General features: G+C 38.2%; 1 protein-coding gene across 3 annotated transcripts in view; it reads right to left on the minus strand.

Annotated features, from left to right (window-relative positions):
* The window catches only part of LOC105831356 (furin-like protease 2), a 352,031-nt gene that overhangs the window by 326,293 nt on the left and 4,136 nt on the right, over window positions 1–21,602 (minus strand). For all 3 annotated transcript variants that reach the window (XM_036293687.1, XM_036293688.1, XM_036293689.1), the window contains exon 2: window positions 9,379–9,993. In XM_036293687.1, coding sequence (XP_036149580.1) covers window positions 9,379–9,561 — 183 coding nt within the window. In that variant the 5' untranslated portion in view covers window positions 9,562–9,993. The remainder of the gene's footprint in view (window positions 1–9,378; window positions 9,994–21,602) is intronic.

A 21,602-nucleotide genomic window follows, 5' to 3' on the forward strand; every position in this document is an offset into this window, starting at 1 on the left:
CTCGTTATTACCGTCTTCCTTCGGGGGAAAATATGAGTACAAAGTCGTGCGCGACACAACGATCCTGCTTTGTAAATCCAAAATTAAAGAAAGAAAAGATTAATTTTGTGTCATAAGGTATATTTATAACATCGATATTAGTAGAAACAAGTACATCTAAGAATATATAACGACGAATACAAAATCCAAAAAATTATTTCGGATCCTTCGATCGAAATGTCACGGAACTTAAATAAAACGTAATTTTGGAACTTTTTTGTTAAGACAGTGACAAAAACTTGGCAGAAGTTTGACAAGGAGGGCATATGATATATGTGTTATTCTATAAATTATATTAAATATACATAATTATTTCATATATGAGATTTCTAAAATTGAGTATAGACTCATGAATAATGTTATGCGTTATAACTTGTCACATAGGAAAATCTTTTTAGAATTCGCCTACTCGAGAATTTTTTTAGACAATACGGTTACACGATATTAATTTGTTTCGCTCTATATAAAAGCCAAGTAAAATCAGACCGAAAGCAAATAAGGGAAAATGGGAATATGAGAGGATGGAGTTGAAAAAAATATTGATCGTGATAGAAATCGGGAGGTTTTCGCGCGCGAAGATTCAACAATAGGAGGGTGAGAACGAGCGACGCGGAAGATAACTGATTTTCCACGGTCTGCCGGGATGAAACGATTCGCGGAAATTGTGACAGCAGGTATAAAGTCGGCAACAGTAGCCTCCGTCATGCGTCACGGCGTATCTGGAAACTGTAGAAGCGCACCCTCCAAACGGACCACCCGATCTTCCTTTCGTGCTCCCGGTGTATCTAATATTTATTTTTATACTTTGACGACGCGATCCTTCATCCGCAACACTGGGTGCCATTGGCCGGAAAGTATTTCATCTCGCGGAAGATTTTTTTTTTTTTTCAACCCTTCAAGCTAGCAAGTAACTTTCGAGCGTCCGTTGCATTAACTTCTCATCGCAAGCATTTACACCTTCGACTTTGTGAGAACAGCAACGCGAGATTTCATTTTACTATTACTATTATTATTAGATTTAATCCTAGATATTCGCTTTAGAGAACGGGGATCTTCCTCGCTTAGCAGGGACGATAAAGAAACATCTTGAAAATGGCACTCGGCATCTTCTTGTATCGCGTTTCTAAATGTCATGTCTGCATAGTTTCAATCTCATAAAGCCGGACAACAATTTCATCGTTATTAAGAGCGCGCATCCTAAGAGCGATCGTAGAGGCTGCTGTTTTTCCCAGCGAGAAAGGAAAGGAACGTCGTGGCAACCTGCCATCGTCGTGGAAAAATATGTAACGTAACGCCGCCGTGCCGTAAAAAAATAAATATATAGGTGTTATATGTAACGTGGGTGTGGTAATATAGTGACAACGGAGAATAAGTAAAGTACGTTTCACGCGAAATGGCTCGGTTACGCATATATCTTAATACAATATTATATTAGTAGAGAGCATTGTAACAAGTTCTAACTAAGCCAACTTTATTTCAAGTTCCGTCTTGAAGGAGAATTATGACAGTATTTCAGCATTTCATCAAGTAACATTGGAACTTAGATCTTAATAAAACTTGCACGAACGTAGAGAAGCCGAATTTAGCACAATCTCTGTTCGGTGGAGTAAAAGACGATTTAAAATTGTCATATACTCTTACGGAGATTTAAAGAAGATTATGCATCAGTAATATCAGAAGTAAAATGTCTTTAATTCTCGTTTCATGTTCTCTTTCCTTCTAAATCTACAATTTATTGAATAAAAGGAAAGAAATGATTTCGCCCATTAAATGTTTAGTCAATTTTTATGTGATATATTACGCGTTAGAAATTCTTTTTTTTCTATTTGTGCTGATAAATGCATCGTAGGATGCACGACGGAATCGTTTACGTGAAACACCCCGTACGTAAACTGACGTGTGCTTCGAGTGCCGGTTATACACGTGGGAAAACCTCCGCTTATCCTTTCTCCGCGAGCGGCCTCGCCTTAATGCCTTGATGCAACGAGCGAGCATTTCTGGAGCAGACGAGTTTGTAGCTCCCTTCGCGCGATATGTACTTGCCATCGCTGATAATCAGAAAGCTGTGTGCCAAGATCTATTCTTACTATCGCATTCATAACGCCGCGCGATCGTAACCCGACGCGTCGAGTTCGAGTTCAGGTCATCACGGAGAAGGGCATTCGACCTGACTTGATTACGAGAGACAAAGGGAGGTGGAAGAAGAGAGAGAGAGAGAGAGAGAGAGAATAACCATGTTACCGACCCGCAGTCAATTCCGACGAGCTTAATTGCCTGTCTTGCGAAACAATTGATACCGCCGGCAGTTTGATTTCGCGATTATACGGGCTGGTATATTATGACACGCGTGTCAATAGCGTGGCCTCATTCCGTAACGAGTAACGTTCAATTCCCCCTTCCAGAGATCTAATGGCTTAATGCTGAAAAGCTAAAAACATTTTTCAATTTTCTTCAATCGAGGTCAATATAATAATCTGGCTTTATTTTCCAATTAAGAAAATCCTAATCCAATTCTAATTGAGTAGACGCTTCCAATATATATCAGTTAAGGAACAAAAAAGAAATCAAATATCCCTGAATTGATAACGACAGGTAAGGATCTTAAATAGGAATTACCAAACGCATAAGATACGATTCAAATACGCGTCACAACTTTGACGAACACAATTCCTCAAAGCGTCTCTTCGTAAATTAAAATTCAATAATCGTGACAAATGGTGGCCTTTCATCATGTTTTTATTACAGAGACATCACAAACTTCAAGTTTCCCATAGAAAACATAGAAAAACGCGCAACGTTTTTATAAGCCTGTATGTACACGACAGTAGCGAGAAAATTCATGGTTGACGGGAAATCGCGATAAAAGATTCAGGTTCCGCGCTTAATTTCAGAGGTGAAGAAAAAGAGGGGGGAGAAACAGAGAGAGAGCGAGAGAGAGAGAGCGAGAGAGTCGGGCGGGACGCTCGTGATATGCCAGCTCGCCGCAGAGCTGGGAAGAGTAATCGCGTTACTAACCCGCCGTAAATTCTGGCAAACCTAAGCGCGCGCGCGCTCTCGTTCCTTGCAAAACGTAACAGGTATAGCGAGAAATTTGATACTCGCGATTACAGGCAGGGGGTCCGCCGACGGCGGCGGAAGGATAATCAATTAGCTTAACTCGTGCGCCACACGAAACTCGATATTCTCACACGTTCAACGCGGAAGGCCACGTCGATCGGACTAATATGTTTTAATTTTACTCCCCGGCTCCGGTCCGGCACCGACATCGCATCCCTTCATCGTAACGTCCAATTTGCCCTCCGTCTCCGAGATAACTCTCCGTGTCCGTCTGTCCGTCCGTCCGTCCGTCCGTCCGTCCGACAGATAACTTTAACGGAAGAAACGTTTGGCCGAGTTGAACGAAACTTATTACCGAAGTAGGAAATGAGGCGGAACTTTATTAACGCCCTTATGCGCGAAATTTCACGGACTCCAATTTATCGAGTTTGCTGTTATGAAGTTATTTGCCTGCGGAATCGTGCCAATCCGGTAGGATCCCGCGCATTCCTGCAAACTGCTGACACTAATAGTCTTAAAATCCATAAAGTTTTGGAACTTGAGATTTTCCGGGATTTCTTTTTCCAAGAGACTTTTCCAATTTTCGCTTTGTAATAATGTTCCCATCGCAAACGTCACGCAACAGAGGATTACATGAAGCATGATAAAAAAAAGCCTCTTTTGTTTCTCATCATGTATCACACAAAAAGTATGATTTACATTATTATTTCACATTTAATTAATGCAAAGATTTAATTGTCACGTTGCTTTGGTCAAGTACTGATGTCTACAATGAGATTGTATGCGATATTACACGATTTCCTGCTACGCCGACGGATATTCGTAAAATATCCCGACGTTGCTGCCAGCGGCCTCTCTCCCGCTTTACATAATAGCCGGATTTCGCGAATTTGCATGCGTCTCTGCTTCTCGTCGCATGCTCGGACACGGCGGATATTATGAGGCCGTGCGGTGAGGCGATTGTCGAACGCGAGTTCAACATTTTATCACACAATAACGGTATATAGTTCGACGAACTTCTTTCTTTCCGCCTGTCGCTCAAGTGACGTGTCATCAAGCGCCATAACACGACCCACCCAACAAACAAGCTCTAGATCTATTCGATCCTATGTAAATTAGTTTCTCTAGAAAATAAAACGAAAGGGAAAATTTCCAATTCACGATTTCTCTTTATTAAAATAGAAATAAGATAGCTTAATTGCTAAAAGCATCCGATAAACATATATATACTGTAAGCAAAATTGTATTAATTTCTGTATGATTGCAGGCATTTTTAAATACATTGATAAAAAATGCTATATTTATAACTATAATTGTATAGCGGAATAATTATCATTTTTATAGTAACTATTACTGTAATATTAGTAATAATCATATATTATATTTTAAAACTATATAATTTTTTATAGTACAATTTTAGTATATACATACATAGTTATATTATTAATATTATTGTAATAAAAATATTTTTGACTATAATTATTTTACTATAGAATTATAGTCGTAAATATAATATTTTTCTATCAATGTACCAAAATTTTGTATTAAAATTATATTTTTCAAATAATCAAATTTGTCTAATTTGTGTCATACGTTTATTTCTACTTTTATTAACCAGGATGTGCACTTTGTAAAAGCAACGTACATTGTTGAAATTTAGGTTTGCCAGAAGTTCGTGCACTTTTTATCTGGTTCTCGCGAGGGATCGCGCAAACTCACCCGACTTGCGATAGTTGTACGCTCTCTAATGTATAACGTTAAAAAAAAATTTCTCAACCCGCGAAACGCGTCATTTCCGCCGCGCGATACAACGACGTGCCCGCTCTCGGACTCGGCGGCAGCCGCGGCGCGGTAGTTTCTACGATTTTCTCGCGGTACAGTTTTCACCCTCGCTCACCTCTCTCCACCGTCCCGGCTACGCGGTAGCCACACATTTTTCCAACAACGAGCGCTAAAGTTTTTATCTCGTCGGGGGATGACGTACGGGACGGCGAAGCCCCGCTTTTCACCGCGTGCGCGAGCGCGTCGCGCCCTTTCTATCCCTCTTGCGACCATCCCCTTCTTCCCTATACCCTCCGTCCTACCGCATCAACCAGTCGGTTTCACGTTCCGGGCAGAGAAAAGGACGGCAACGCGGGGGCGCGAGAATAATGGGAAGAAAAAAAGAGGAGAGCAGAACGCTCACCATGCGAATACATACACGTGTTGCGAGATAAAAGTTTATTACCGCGGCCTAGCAAATGCAAACCACTTCCCGATACACGCTGCAACGATTATTATGTCATTTCTCTCTCTCTCTCTCTCTCTCCCCTTCTTTCTCTTGATTCATCTCGTTTAATCCTTCGTCGTTTCATCTCGTTCCCCGTGAAATCACTTGCAACGAATGTGCGGAGAACAGTAAAAGGAGCGATGGGAACAATACTACTCTCACATGGAACGTCAACTGTTATCTGCGAGAAGTAACGGTTCCCTGGACGTTTGCCGCGTCGATGGTGCTCCAGGTTGAACCCAATAACCGAGGATGCTCGCTCGTCTACGTCGCGAAGATCGGGCACGAGAAAGATTCGCGGAGGAAAATGTTGCGTACGAGATTTCCACTGCTGGACAACCGGTCTAAGAGATTACTTGTATACTGTGTTATAGGAGAAGGCGATTTGTCAAATTACACAGATTTAATAGAAACTTTCTAATCATGACATTTTTGTCACATATTACGAGCGGTAATCCTCTTTTTTCTGAAGGATTATTTTTTAAACCGGTTTCCCACTAGTTGAAAATAAGTAAGGTAATAATATTTCGTTTCAACGTACGTTACGTAGTAATCAAATGACAATTATTACACATCTCACATTATTAACAGCTACACACATTTTACGAGATAATTAAAATATATTATCAAAAAGCATCTAATTAGCTATTTATTCTCGCAATATATAATTCACGCAATTCGTATTGAAGACCTTTTTCCATTAAAAGAAAAAACTTTTTCACATTAACGTTTAAACAATTTTAACCGTTAAATGATTTTGTATAAAAACAGATTGCGTTATTCTCGACACTGTGACGCTTTATTGCACGCACAAGTGTGATAAGTTATCAGGAAAAGTGTATTTTCCCTGATAACTTTATATTTCTATCCTACGTTTCCTCTTTTCACATTTCTATCAACTCGCCATAAAATTCCAGAGAGACTCTGCTCGCGCTTATCTACAGAGATCGAGAATATCGCTGACAGGATCGCATAACCGTGCAGCAAAACTCACTCGGTTTTACGCGCGACATTCGACTCGGTTCGATTACTCATGTTCATTTGATAGAATCAAATTTTGTAAGTGCGTCGTCAGTTAAAGCACGAAGAGAATACAGGAGCACGATCTCTCCGGTCTCTTCTCGGCACGGATAGATATAAAAAGTTTATTACTCGCGACTAATGAAACGCGAAAGCGCGTGAATAAAGCAGGGAAAAAGAATCGGTGAAACTCCTCTACATTCGCAACTAAACAGCATGACTCAATTACATCGTACACAAATTTTTGTGAATTTTTATCGCAACTGATCTCAAAAAGATATTTCAAAAATAGAAATAGAGCACGTGTGTGTGTGTGTGTGTGTTATTATTTAATTTATACAAGTGTTTTTTAATTAAACCCGTTTAATCCTAAGTATAATTGATGCAATTTACTCGATAACACAATTTATTTTAAATGCATACTGAAACCAATTTAAATTTTAATAATTTTATTCCAAATAACATACTTTACAATTATGCATTTATATGTTACCGCTAAAATTACTTTTCCTATTGCATCACTTTTAACTCGAGTAGTTACGCAATTGTTTTACCGTGACAAATTAATGTCGTAACTGGTGTTTTACATACTACAAATGCAAATCGCTCGAATGCTGAGAACCTTGACAGAGATCTGGTCTTGACGAGAGAACCTGTGTGGTCAGCATATGAGTAGAAAATATTTTATATCACGCTACATTTATATATCCCTAATATATATATATATAAAATTACGATATTGTTACATCGTTTGCATAATTTCAAAGCTACATATTACGGCGTTTTTACATTTTAAATGTGACGTTGTAAACCAAAATGTTGTAAAGCAATCTGTGTGATTTGGTAGAAGACTCTATTAAAAATGACTCTATTTAAAATTAAAATTTAACTATGATATAAGATCTTTACACAAAGAAAAAAGTTGTTAAGTTGACGAAATTTTTTCCACTTGATTAAATTTCTTCGATTCAAATATTTATATATATTCTTGTATATATTTAAAGCTAAAATACATAAATATTTAAGCTGAAGAAATTCAATCAAATTAAAAAATTTAGTTCAAATTAATAACTTTTCTCGGTGTATTTAAGTTAAAGAAAAAAGTGTTTTTTAATATTAATATGAACGTAATAAATACAGTTAAAAATAATAAAAACACCTAATTTCTTTCGTTTATTCCTTAATGTTGCAATCCTCTCCTAAAATTGAAATACCGAGATATTAAGCATCAAATTTTGAGAGAATTTTATTAATGGACAAAGTCAACTAATTTTTGTTTTAGAAAGAGAATCAATTGCGGATGACTAAATAAATTTTCTTAGGTATTAATTTTAAAAAATAGTTTACAGAGATGTCGGTTAGTGTGCCGACATATTTGCAGTAATATGTCGAGCAATATGAACGAGTACTTGGCGTGCGATCAGGCTGTATAAACGACTGTTTAGCGTGCAATGTTTCTGTCACGTTCGCCGCTGCCTGCGATGCACGACTTCGGGATACACGGTACAGTATTTATCAACCGCCTTATCAGCGGTAAACCGGCCACACTTCCCGTATCCACTCAACGTAGACAACGGCGTGCACCAGTTGCGCAAAACAAAACTAGAGTGAAACATGTTGCCAATCACTCTTTCTCCGTCTGTTACTCTAAAGTAATCGGAATTGTATTCGTTAAGTGCCGATTGACACGCAAAAGGTAGTCACATTATACGAGAGAATATTTTCAAACTTAACCAATCAAAGTTTCACCGACAGTTTCAAAATCGATTTTTCTGCAGCAGAAAAGCAACGAATATTTTAAATGTTTAACGTCCAATCGACTTTCCAAAATATTTAACAATCTTTCAAAATATTGCTAATGAAAAGCTGTAATCTAAAAGCGAAGAGAAGTCTAATAAAAAAAAGTCCACGAGATTTATCAATGTGACTTCTAGAGTATTAGTTAACATATTTTATACATCGTTAATATTAATTCTAATTAGAAGGCTAATCTCGAAATGATTTATCTTAATCATATAATTGATTAAATTGCATTAATCTGCTTTAGCGTAATAAGTGACACGATACGGTATAATAACTCTAGATAATATTCCGTTAGCTCTCTTGTAAATTAAAATAGATCTTAACGCGCAACGGTATCGCGAATTAATCTTAATTTATGTGACTCTCTTCTCACTTACTCATATTATTATATTATATTATTATTATCATCGCTCTAAACTGCAAAAGAACATCTTACGTAGCCATTTCTGATACAAACGATAACGACGTCGAGCCCTCCTGGCAGTGCCACCATCCAATCTGTCTCGTTAGATTGAGTTCCCTGCCCGCCCTCTTTCCCTCAACCCCGGTCGACATGATCGACACCCTTTCCCTCCCGTCTAAGATCTCGTGGCACGACGACGGTGCAGCATCGCCCGTAACGGAGCATCTAATCTCATCATCGACGTCAGGACGGATAAACGTCAATACGTGATTCGACGTGGAGAACGACGAATGCGCGCGTTGCCAAAAGCCAACTCGCCCCATCGGTAATCTTGCAAAGTGCAAGGATATAGTCGAGAAATCCCAGACTACTCGAGAACATCGTTTCATAGAAAATCCCGTTTTCCATTGCTTTATAATTCAATTTGGTAATAATTCCCCAATTCAATTTTTAAGAAATATCACAAAGCGAAAAAATTTGAAAATACATCGAGGAAAAAATAAAAATTGTATGCAACTCTTGCCAACCGTAGACATTCGCACATAAACATTTATTATTTGCATATTTTTTCTAGAAAGCAGCCTACAAAATGAAAAAGAGAGGAAATAATAGAAATTAAATTTTATTTCACACATCGCATACCTCTGTTATGTGAAAATTAAACAAAAATATTAAATTTGAGCCATATATTCTGCTATTCGTGATTTCTTCTGTTGAGAGAAATTCTTTGAAGCGATATTCTCGATATCATTATTTCCTTCTTACGCAACATATATGGCGGACTTACCTGTCCATGATTGTCGAACCCGTGCTCCTGGGCGATCTCATTGGCAGCGTCCGATCCGCTGGGCACGTAAACAGCAAACTGATTGGAATAGATCTGCACTGGTCGCGACCGCGGCCTCGGTTCGGATCTCGCACCAGCGGCCAGCAGCGTGCACACAAGCAACAACGTCACTCGGAGGATCATGTCGTCGACGGCGAGTGACGACGACGCGAGTCCTGCGATTATCCCGGGTGGTGTTTCCGGCACTTGAAGGGCGCGCGCGACGTCGCGATCGATTTGGGGATGACGATCCGGACAAGAGGATACGTGTTTGTTACGCGCCGCGCGTAATTTTACGTAGAATCGCGGCTTCGAGCTCAATAATGGTTTGACGGAAGACACGCGAGATCACTCACATCGGAGATCCGCGGCAGACTTCTCTCGGGTGGAGGGGAAAAACACGACGGGAGCGAGGGACACGTCGCTGACGGATTAAGTTGCGTCGCGGTGAAAACGAGACGGCACTGCGCGCCGCGAGAGTTTCGCTCCTCTTCGTCGTCGTCTTCGTCGTCGTCGTTGGAGGCGGCGGCGGCGGCGGCGGCGAGACGTCGGTCCGGGTGAGCTGGTGGTCTTACCCTGCAACACAAAGACGAGGAAAACCGCAGGTCATAGCGAGTTCGGTGTGCATTCGTGTCACGCGCGCGCGGAGTCGGAAGGACGCGGCGGGAATTCTTGTGGGCGCGAGAGCGCGTTGTGATATTAATTGTCACCGAGAGGAGAGAAGGGAGAGGGGGGAAGGGGAGGAAGAGGGGAGTTCGTTTTTCCTGCTTCTTGACGTGCGCGCCGCGGATTTGCATTACAATGTTTCGCCATGGGCGTGCGCGCGTCCGCGTGCAAATGTTTGCAAACTTCCTTCCTCTTTCTGCTCCTCGCGCGCTCGTCCTTCGTCTCTTCCTCCTCTCTAATTCTCGTTTCGCGGATGAGGGACAGTGGGAACAACGAAACCGAGAGCCCGTACCACGCATTATTTAATAGCCGAATCCTTTGTTTGCGAAACGGCGACGTACGGTGATGCAATTGTTTTGCAAATAACCGAGTGCGTAATACCGAATCGACACACTTACCCATTTAGCGCGACGCGCAAATAAACGATTATATCGCAACGAGACGCATTGGCGCGATGGGATGATTATGATGATGTTGGTGCGACCATCATGACAAAATGCAACTAAACTTGCACAAGCGCATTCGCGGTAATCCGCGGTTAACCGCTTAATGGATGGTATTACAATGACAGATTCCACCGTCCATTTTCCATATTCGCAGGTAATTAATTATGTTCGATATCTATTTTAGTTGACTCGTTCGAAACGATGTTACGACGAGCAGAAAGGGAAAATTGCGTTTTCCCTTTCAGAGGGGAAAAAAAAAACTACGAAACTGTAAAACCAGCGTGCGCGTGCGACTCGAGAAACAAGCTCGCGATATTTTTCGTCTAAAATCTAAAAATGATCTCCAACTTGTGACGGCAAATTGGCCGTTACGCGCGATTGAATTGAATTCTGCCAGAATAAGACGGAGAATTAGGGTCGAACTTACTGAAGCGCGTGGCAAAAGCTCCCGATGATCAAATTTCGATTGTGAACCATACGATCGACTATACGTATCTATATAGTCGCTGTTGAAGTTCGGCAAGTAACTGGTAGACTAGCAAGGCAAAAGGAGAAGTCTGTTTCCACGGCACTGTCGATAGTTACGGGCGAAACGAGCGAAAGGCCGAACATGAGTTTGAAGTTAATCGGGCTCTCTCACGAAATCGTTGCCGTTCGTAATGATTCAGGAAATAGAGTAAAAAGCTAATAGATACAATTTATTCGCGTCGTAATTAAAGAAATAAAAGACGCCTCGGAAAATTGGATGTAGGTATAATTACCTAATTAGCAAAATACCGAAAAACGCTATAAAAATCCTGTGGTTAAATCAACTAAACATAAATCTAAGGCAAGATTTTGTAATAAAAAAACTTCGTAAAAAATAAACGTTAATTGCTGTTGCAACTTAAACGCGATTGTGACAAAATTCTAGTTATAATTTTATGTGGCGTTAAAAATAAAATATAAAATTATATGAATAGAGTCCTGCTTAATATAAATTTATATTAAGCAGGATTAACTGAAGTATAGGTATATTAAGCTGGCTCAGCTATATCATCAGAACACATCGATTTCTACATCGGAATTATTTGCTAATTATTTGCTATTGCTGACAAAAAAATTTTTTGCTCGAGGCAACAAAAAGTTACCATTTGTAACTTTTTTTTGGTTGTAGCAAAAAAAATTTTTTTGTCATCAAAAGATAGCAAATAATTAGCAAATAATTCCGATGTAGAAATCAATGTGTTCTGATAATATGGCTCAGCCAGCTTGATATATCTTTGAAGTATGGACAATATTATTATATTGAAAGAACATGTGCAATAATATCGTTCATTATTTAGTTACTTAATCATAATTTCATTATTTTCGTATTTCATTATCCCATTTATACGCGCATCACACTTATTTACAAGAAAACGCAATCATAATTTCAGATTCTCGTTTTGCGAGAAAAAAAAAATTACAATGTTTCGTGCTCGTTCGTATGCTCTTAACAGCATCACTCGCACATGAGGCAGATTAATCCAGTTTACCCGTTGCAGAATCCGCGAATTAAATAAAAATTCCAAATCGCTCTTGTTTTAAATTCATTTTTAGAAGTTCGCGAAAACGACGGTCGCCGACAAAAACGGGCCAACGGTGGTGGCAGCAAAAAAAAACAAACTCCCCTTCGTCGAGTGTAACGACTGGAAGGTAGAACATCTACCAAATTAGTTTCCTTATGGAAACACATCTCCCAGAAGATCAGTTCTCCGCTTGTACCGGGTAATTCTGCAACCGCGTGCGGAATGGCGGAACGCCTTGACAAATAGCGTCACATTATCGCGTCTTGTGCCATCTTATCGTTCACCGACTGTCCTCAGTGGCTCCGAAGTGAGTAATACAGTGGGCGAGCACGAATACGACCAACATTCGCGTTTATACTCCGTGCCGTATGCTTGTTCACCCGAGCTCATTAAAGCCCAAACGTAAAACGAGAGAGACGATCCTTTGATCGCGGGCACCACATCAGACATCTCTTGCTTTGATAACATGAACGAAACGCTATTGGCAGGCACCGGCAAATGCTGCACACGTAACGCCGGAATAAATCGAACAACGAATTAAATAGCATTTCATCAGGAACATATTGGAGATACTATGCGGCGTGGAGAGCTATAATTTATTTAATGTATGAATTTTAATGTATGAATTTTTAGGCGTTATTCAACGCGTTCATCCGGCAAATATTCGCCCGGAGCAGCATATCGCGCGAATGTACATCGAGGTGAAAATATTGTAATTGCGCGCGTCAACATAATAAAATTCGTCGCGGAAACGCGGCGCATTTTGATTTGCGAAATATCCAAGTGAACGAAACGTCAAATGAATGCACTGTCCAATGTTGGCTTTGGATAAATAAAGGAGTAAGGCCGTTTCAATTGCAAAAGGAGTGCGTTGGGCCGTGTCTTTAAAAACATTTTACCTTTTCTCAACCTTTGGGCAAAAATTTTACGTGTTACGTGAGAAATTTCGCGGTTTCGCGGATATATAAAAAATTTAACGCGTACGTGCATGCGGAAGTTTGGGAAATTGATATCTTTCAGTCACACAAAATATTTCATGAAGTTTACGTAACAACATAACGCGCTGACTTGCTATTCGTGTCGTTCACCGTGTATCATCTTTATACGTGCCTCGCTTCCGTGGAAACCCCGACAGGAGCGAACTCGACAACGAGCTTTCGACGAGAATTTTGACGAGTCGAATTTTAAGATTTAAATGCTAGCGAGATGGCTTTTGTGTCTATTTAAAAACAACCGTGTCTAAAAGAGAGCAGCCGGCCGGAGCACACGATATTTGAACGAGTATACCAACTCTGATGACGTCAAGACTTCATATACCATTTTTAGCACATGAAACACTGCTTCGGAGAAGCCTTTTAAGTCGCGCACATGTTCTTATCTACATATGTAAGTCTCATATATAAGCTCTACATATAAAGTCGAACGAAATGGGATATTGACACAAGAGCTAGAAAGAGTCTCTCTCTCTCTTTCTGATTGCATCGAGTCGCTTATTAGTTTAGAAGCGAAGAAAAGCTGCTGTGTTTTAAGGAGAAAAAAAAATCTCGGTACATTCAATTGATTATTGAAACTGCACGGATAATTAATTAAAAACTCTCTCTCCAGCTTATCTCTCGGATTTTTAAGCTGCTAACTTGTTCGCAAGTTTAGTTGTTAATTTAAAAAAACTTCAACTAAACTTAAATTTAGTTTCTCTCACTTTTAGTTGATAGGGACGATGGCCCATCGAGTATTCAATAAATGCGCGCCGTTAATTAAACGAAAAATTCCGCGCACGCAAAACGCGAAAAGAAAATATGCCGTCCGCGTCTACGTATTAGATACAAAGAATGCTGGTCGAATTAAACGCGATTCACGATCACGGGAGCGAAACGTTTCTGTCATGTGCCGTTTAAATTGCAAGAATTGCCACCTTGCGCGACACCACCGTGTCCGCAATTAAAGGGTCCACGTACTTTAGCGAAGAATATAAACTCATCCAGACGAAACTTTGGCTTGCTCGCGTTAATGTCCGTAGAAGTTAAATCCCGAGTGAATACAGGTCAGTAATAAAGCGTTTCGCGGCTGCGAGGAAGCTGCGTTTGCCGAGGAAATACGGTCCGGCGGAAGAGCGACGACCGGAATTCTTGCTCGAAAGCAGGATCACTCAACTGGTTAACGCATTTCGCGATATCGCCCCATTTCCCGTATATACGCGATGTTAACAACTTACTAGAAAAGGGGAAGGGGTGAATATTTAACTCCGGCAACCGGACAGTGAACAGAGGTACAAACGCGCGCGCGCGCGTGCGGGCGTAGACCGCAATAACAAAAATTAATAGAACACTGTAAAAGAAGCGATTTGCTTCAACCGGCGGGAAAATCTCCGGTATCTGTGGGAAATTATTGTACCGGAAATGGAAGAGATTGCACATCACGATATAACGTGATACTTGCATTCGGTGTATATTTTGCAACAAGCAAAATTATTCACGCTACGCGTAGCATGAACTTTAAGCGATTGTGTAAATGTAAATATACTTTATTGTAGGGATATATTACAATATTAATACACATAAAAAATAATAAAACATAATATGATATTATGTAACATGTGAATAGATTTCCATAGAAACATGTATCGCGCAAACCCTCCTCTGTAAACAAAATAATGTTACATACAAAGTAATATTGTAACGTGTAAAAATGTAAAAGCTTCACAAGATTCTTAAAAAGCTACTACTTTATCTCTATATTTAAATATACTTGTGAGCTTAATAAAATCGGATTTAGTCAGAATAGCCGGGCTACAACAATTGCACGCCGAGTGCAAGGAGTTAAAAGAAGCGCGTTTGCTCGCGTCCAGAAAATCGAGAGACCAGGAGGGGCAGACGACAATGTCGGGGAATCTTGGCGTTTCCTAGCAATTAAGCGTTCGTAATCTCCCGGTGCTCCGATGAATTCTCAAGTCGCTCGTAAAAAAGTCGCGGACGAGATTTCTTCGGCGACAATGTCGAAGAGTAAAAAGGAGTAACACAATTCTCACTCGCTTTGACTCCTCGGCGTCTTTCTCTCTCTCTCTCTCTCTCTCTTTCTTTCTGCCCCCTCCTTCCCCCCCCGCGCCACAGTAACCCCCTTTTCAAACCAAGAGGGATCGTAATGCCGCACGTACGCAGCCCGTATGGGATAAAAGCCACAGAGACTGAAACCGCGATACGAATAGCAAGTGCAATGTTATACATAACCCCGATACATCGCGGCGAACATACGTGCGATACGTATACATGCGTGCGTCCCTTTCAGGGAGGAATCTTGCCATATGCGCTTGCATGTCTGCCCACGTCGCGAACAGAATTACCGATGATGCTGCGGGTGAAGAACGAAATGCGAAAGGGAAAAAAAAAGAATTCTGCAACGCGTTAAATGATTTAATGAGGACTGCAATTAAACTCAAATTCAATGAAGAAAATTCGCGGAACGCGCGTATTATATTAATTACGTAATGTTACATTTCACACCAACTTTTCAAGCTTACCTCGCATACAACGTGTTTTCATTTCATTTTCCATAACTAGCTTGTTACATGAAAATTACAAGTTGTGGATAATTATATTAATGACATAACATCAGTTTTTATTTTTACTTTTTTACATCTTTCTTCGGTTTCAAGAAACGCTTTTTCAACAAAACAAAGTATATTCTAAATTCGAAGAGTATTATCTGTTTATATTTTATGCCTTAAAAAAACACACAATTTTGGAATATTAAAACTACTACTTTCTAAAAGGATTTTTTTGTCTCTTGAAGATATTCTTATTAGAATGTATACACTGAAAAAAAATGCAATATATCCAATGAGATATGTAGTTGTGTAATATATGGTATTGCAGTATCAACATTGTACTTGCATTAACAGTAAATATTATTGTATTGAGCATTTTATGTAGCTGGCAGCCCGCAATTACATATGTTATTGGCTATATTACTTTTTTTCTGTGTATAATTTTAACTTTTTACAATACTTTATTAAAAATAACCAAACTATATTTCTGTTTCCAAAATTAAAACTCCGAGTTCGTGAGATAAATTGAGAAAATAAACTGTACAAATCAAATTTCAATTTATTTAGTCACATTACATGTGATATCAAACAAAATTTTACATAATTAATTGAGCTTTATATGTGCTTATGACGAATCATACTTTTTTTGTTATATTTTTACTCCAATCAACTGACTACAATTTGACTTATTTTTTCTTATTTCACATAAATTTATATTTACACACTGATAATCATATAATAATTTTTATATCTTAATAATTTTGGTTATATTTTATATATTAATAATATTTTATATAATCATTTTATATATTAAAATATTTTATATATTAATAATTTTAATTTTTTTAAGTATCTCGAACAAAAAGTTTACTTATAACGGAAGTTAACGCGACAGACGTTACTTTTTTATATTCTACCCGTTTGCTTCGTTTATATCTGAATTGCGAAATAGAAATTCCATTCATACTTTCGAGAAATGATTGTTTCGTGTTGTAGTTTTTATCGAAAACAAATTGCTTCTTCCTTCATGCGAAACATTGACCCGCTTTTTCTCATCGATCGGCGATTGTACGTAAAAACGTAAGTAGAGAGACAATTTTTGTCATTATTTTGCACTTGAGGCCACATTCACGCGATAAAAATACGGCGCGCTCATTCATTATTTATTAATATATTTACGATTTATTTTTATTCTCGCTCGAAGCTTATTCTCGGGACAAAGCGCACTTGAAAACGTAAATATTTTGCCGCAAACGACGTGTGCGTAACTGCGCGTAGGACGAATGCGACCGCGGAAAAGTTGGCGGCGAGCTGATGGTCCGGGGTAGTCGGGAAAAAATCCGGGGAAAAACGTTACGAGTGCATTCATACGCGTGCAATGCAAAACGCTTCCACGTAAAAGTGAATTTCGTCCGACGTGAATTTGTACGTGCTTTTGGGGAAAAAAAAAAAGCTTTCGGAAAAACGGACGCCATCACTTCGCATCGACGAAATGTATGTACTCGCGGGTGCGTGAAACATAAGACAATTAATTGCAACTAACCGTCATAACGGATGACATAGCACGCCCGTGTTCCACATTTGGCAATAAATACGGTCGCCTGATACTGAACCTCATTTTTTGTCTCTCGTCATAAAAATACATTCGGTACTCTGACTGACTCACTTGAGAATCGGAGACTACCGCACACCGCAGTTTGCGCGGAATATAAAACGGTTTTAAAACCTTTTCATAAAAATAAAAATAAAAAGATCTACACCACTGATGACTCTGACGAATATTAAAATTTAGATTCAAAGCTCAAAATACTAAAACATATGTAACAAAAAAAGATGCAGTTTCGTGTATGCACCATTTTTTCTCTTATTACAGCTTCGATGTTCTCTGTATATGGATTATGCAAATGTACTTTGGTTAAATGAACAGCTGCGACAGCTGGAAGTTTCTAATCATATGTGAAAAACTCGGTGGCCGCGTTCCGCGTGAACAAGGTCTTACACCGTCACACGAGTGTATACTGTCGTGTAATTACAAGCTGATGTAAAAAAAAAACCACGTCCTTTTTTTCGTGTGCTTTTTCACGTGAAGCGGTTTGATTATATGAAAGCACGTTGGTTTTAAGCATCGCATGCTCGTTTAAAGTAGATCGATAGATACATGCATAAGTGTACGTTACATCCGCATTCCGTGTACATGTACACTCGTTTATATGCAGTTTATTTTTTTCTATATTGCGACATATTAACGGATATTTTTATTCTTTAATATCAAGTTTTCTGTAGGACATTAAGTAAAAAGACCACGTACCCACTTGACCATAATGCATTCAGAGCAAAATGTAACTGAATCTTGAGAGAAACTGACGCGTTTTTACTACGTTTTTCTTATATTGTGCAGATGAAATTCAGAGAAAGACATTTTCATCTATTAAATGAGATGCTATAAAAGCGAGACGCGGAGAAGAAATAAAAGTATTAACGTTTCAATGTAATAAATGATCTTAACAATGTGACAAATCTCTCTTATTAAAACATTCAACATTTATACAATAAATGAATAAGAACAAAATATTACGCGATACTTGCAATATTGAATATCTTTTAAATATAAAATTTACCCAAAAACTGGATAAAAATATATGCACGCAATCCATCTTAAATTTCATGTTATATACTGCGTATTTTTTACATTTTAATATGTATTTATATTTTATACATGCACTTGCACGTGTAAAATATAAAAAGAGCTGTAGATCGCGTATAATACTTTTTTTTTTAAGTTATGTATTTATTTCAAAGAATTATCGCCATCTGCTATAATACAGCGTATACTGCATTGATCAATTTCTCTTACTTTCAACGCAGCTTTGATGCTATTTTGTCGTTTTATAGTTTGAATTTGATACGGAAATCACGAGCGAGTATTTATTCACATCAATTTAAACCACAGAAGTAATAGTTGTTTAATTGCGCTTTTGAACAGCAACGTAATTACGTGCTTTCGCACGTAATTTTTGTATGCCAACAAAATAGCAACTACATCGTCCATTAATTAAAATTATTAACACTATTAATTGCAATGAAAAATCAATATTAAGATATTTTTATTTGTTTTCATATTAATTTATTTCTATATATATACGAAAAAATTCTGCAAAAAGATGTTAAATCGCAACTTATAAACATTTAAACAAAAAACAAAAAAATATTTTTAATATTGCTAGACAGAGAAATACTATTTTTACAAAAATTATATAAAAGCATTACTTGTTAAACATTAAAAAAATCCATTAAAATACAGTAATTATAAAATTCATAAAAATTATCCTCTCATGGACTCGTTAATATAACTTACGCGTAATATATATTTTCCTGTTATTACATATTAGACATTTTGTCTTCTATTTCACGCACACGACGATTAAATCTTACATACATTATATTATAGAAAAAGATCTCGAGTTTCTTATTTTAGAAAATATCTCAAAGGATATTTATCAACGGAAAACTTTCTCGGGGGTTATTCAACTATTGCATTAAACGCAGAAGAGTGTTTACCGTGCGCGACACCCACGCGCAATTTTCCACCGAAGTTACAGTCCTCCTGGTATATACGGCAAAAAGGGTGGAAAAAAAAAAGATAGAAGGGAAAAGGAGTGGCTACCCGGTTGCGCCAAGATGGCAGGGACGAAGTGTACATCACGGAGGAGTTGGATCGCGTACTGCTCTCCGTGTGCACCGTAATTACGCAGTATTACGAGCGGCGTTACGACGAGGGATGTTACGTTAACGTGGTCTCGCGTTGTACGTGGCGTGCGCGCGCGCGAATTAAGAAGACGGAATTAAAGCGGTGCTGCAAATTCATTCGCGCGACTGGTTTTACGCGGACCGAAATGGAAAGGCCGCTCTCACGCTATTCATAATTTTCAGCCGTATTCACGACGAAATGCCCAAAAATATTCTCCCTCCGCGTTCACGTTCACGAAAACCGGTAATTTGATAAAACGCGATCGCGATTATGTAATTAAAAGCCAAATCTTTGTTCCACGTACAGGTCGACAAAAGCGATAAGCCAGGTTCGCGGTTAATCTGTAAATTTTCTACGCGAATCGCGTTCGAATGTACGATCGACTGGCTGCATCGTCAATTGACATTTTTCTACTTCACCTTGAATGCCTTGGAGTCCAAAAAGTCCCGCGAGACGGCCGGGAGAATCTACGTACCTTTCACGCTGAGGAATAAAACCCCCGAATTAATGACGGGACTCTACGGGTGAATTTTCTTGCGGAGCGCGTGAAACGGGCTTAGGGGACACACGAGGAAAGCAGGACTGCCGCCTGCACCCGTTCGTTCGCTGCGACTCCTCTCTCTAATGCCAGCATATTTCGCGACACGTCGCGCGCGGAGAGACAGCGACTCGACTCGCGATATTTCTCGCGCGCGACGTTTCATGCATACGGCATCGATGACGATTTTTCAACGGGGCGACTTTCTCGCGCTGCTCCGCCGATGGATTGTTATCCCGGCATTCTCGTATGTTTGTTATAAAAGATGAAACGGAATGACTGAAATGTTCAAGTGGAACGTCGCGGACGTTTAATGTCATAGGTTGTTCCAACTTCTTAGTAAACTTACCTATAAGGTAAGCATGTGTCAATCTTCATTGTTTTTCTAAATAAATAAAGATAGATATATATCTACCCGATAGGCAAGTTTACCAAGAAGTTGAAACAATTACCGGCCCATAAAAATTATCGGTTTCAAAGCTATGAGAGTATTCATTTAATACGATATTAATAGGATTTTTAAGTCTCTCTGATAATTGATAGTTTCTTTTTATATGTTGAATATTGAATGTGCCAAAGATTTTGTAACAATAGCCACGAAATGCCTCGTATTTGTTATACTTTCAATTTATAATATGTACGTAAATCAGGGTTATACGTGGGTTCAACGCGGTCAAATCTTAATTTATATACATAATTTACGTACATGATCGCACGCAAGGAGATCTATAATACGTAAAGTGCGCAAAAATAATTCCTTTATTTAATTACAGACGCAAAAAAAATAAGAAAATTTATTTAGCCTTGCATTGTGAAGTACAAAAAAACTAATAGCAATGTAGCAAACAAATTTTATAAGATAATTATCATGACAAAGCGTAGGAAGTACACCTTAGGGCCGATTGCTCCAATTTCTTGGTAAACTTATCTATGAGCATGTGTCTATCTTCATTATTTTTCTAAATAAATAAAAGTTTACTAAGAAGTTGAAACAATCTGTTCTTAAAGGTAAAACAAATGGTACGAATAATAATATAAGAATACATTTAATCACACAATTACGCGTGCAAACACACAAAAATAATAAAATTAATTTAGATTTACATAAAAAAAGAGTCAATTAATAATATCGCAATAAATCCAATTAAAAGATGATTTTATAATAAAGAATAAGATAGACTAATACTTGAGCCTTCCTTAGGTAATCTGGATCTTAATAAGTACAATGTTATTCTCTCAAATTGCCTGCTCGAATTTCAATTTTAAAAGGTTTTAACATTTAAATTAAATAACTATTTAGTGATGTAGCAGAGATATTGAAAGTAATTTTAAATTAGAGTTTTTGAAAGAGCCTAGGACAATAAAAAAATTTGGACAAAAAAAGATTCAGATTGCCTATGGAGGATTAAAAAACCTGTTTATTCATCGCTAGTGTCTCATATTGTGACATCAGAGACGAGAAAATTCATAATAAAAATTTATGCAAAATATATCCAAATAGAAATTTTTTCGATAAAATATAATTTGCAAATTATAAAATATCAAAATATACGAAAACTATCTTTTCTTTCAAAGAAAAATTATATTAATTTTTACATACTATTATATTTATACTTATTTTTACATTTAACAGTAGTCACAGGTGTGAATATAACTTATTCCGTTGTTAATTATGCAAAATTTATTTTCAGATATA

Source organism: Monomorium pharaonis, chromosome 11 (genome assembly GCF_013373865.1).
Source record: "Monomorium pharaonis isolate MP-MQ-018 chromosome 11, ASM1337386v2, whole genome shotgun sequence".
NCBI classification, from domain to species: domain Eukaryota; kingdom Metazoa; phylum Arthropoda; class Insecta; order Hymenoptera; family Formicidae; genus Monomorium; species Monomorium pharaonis.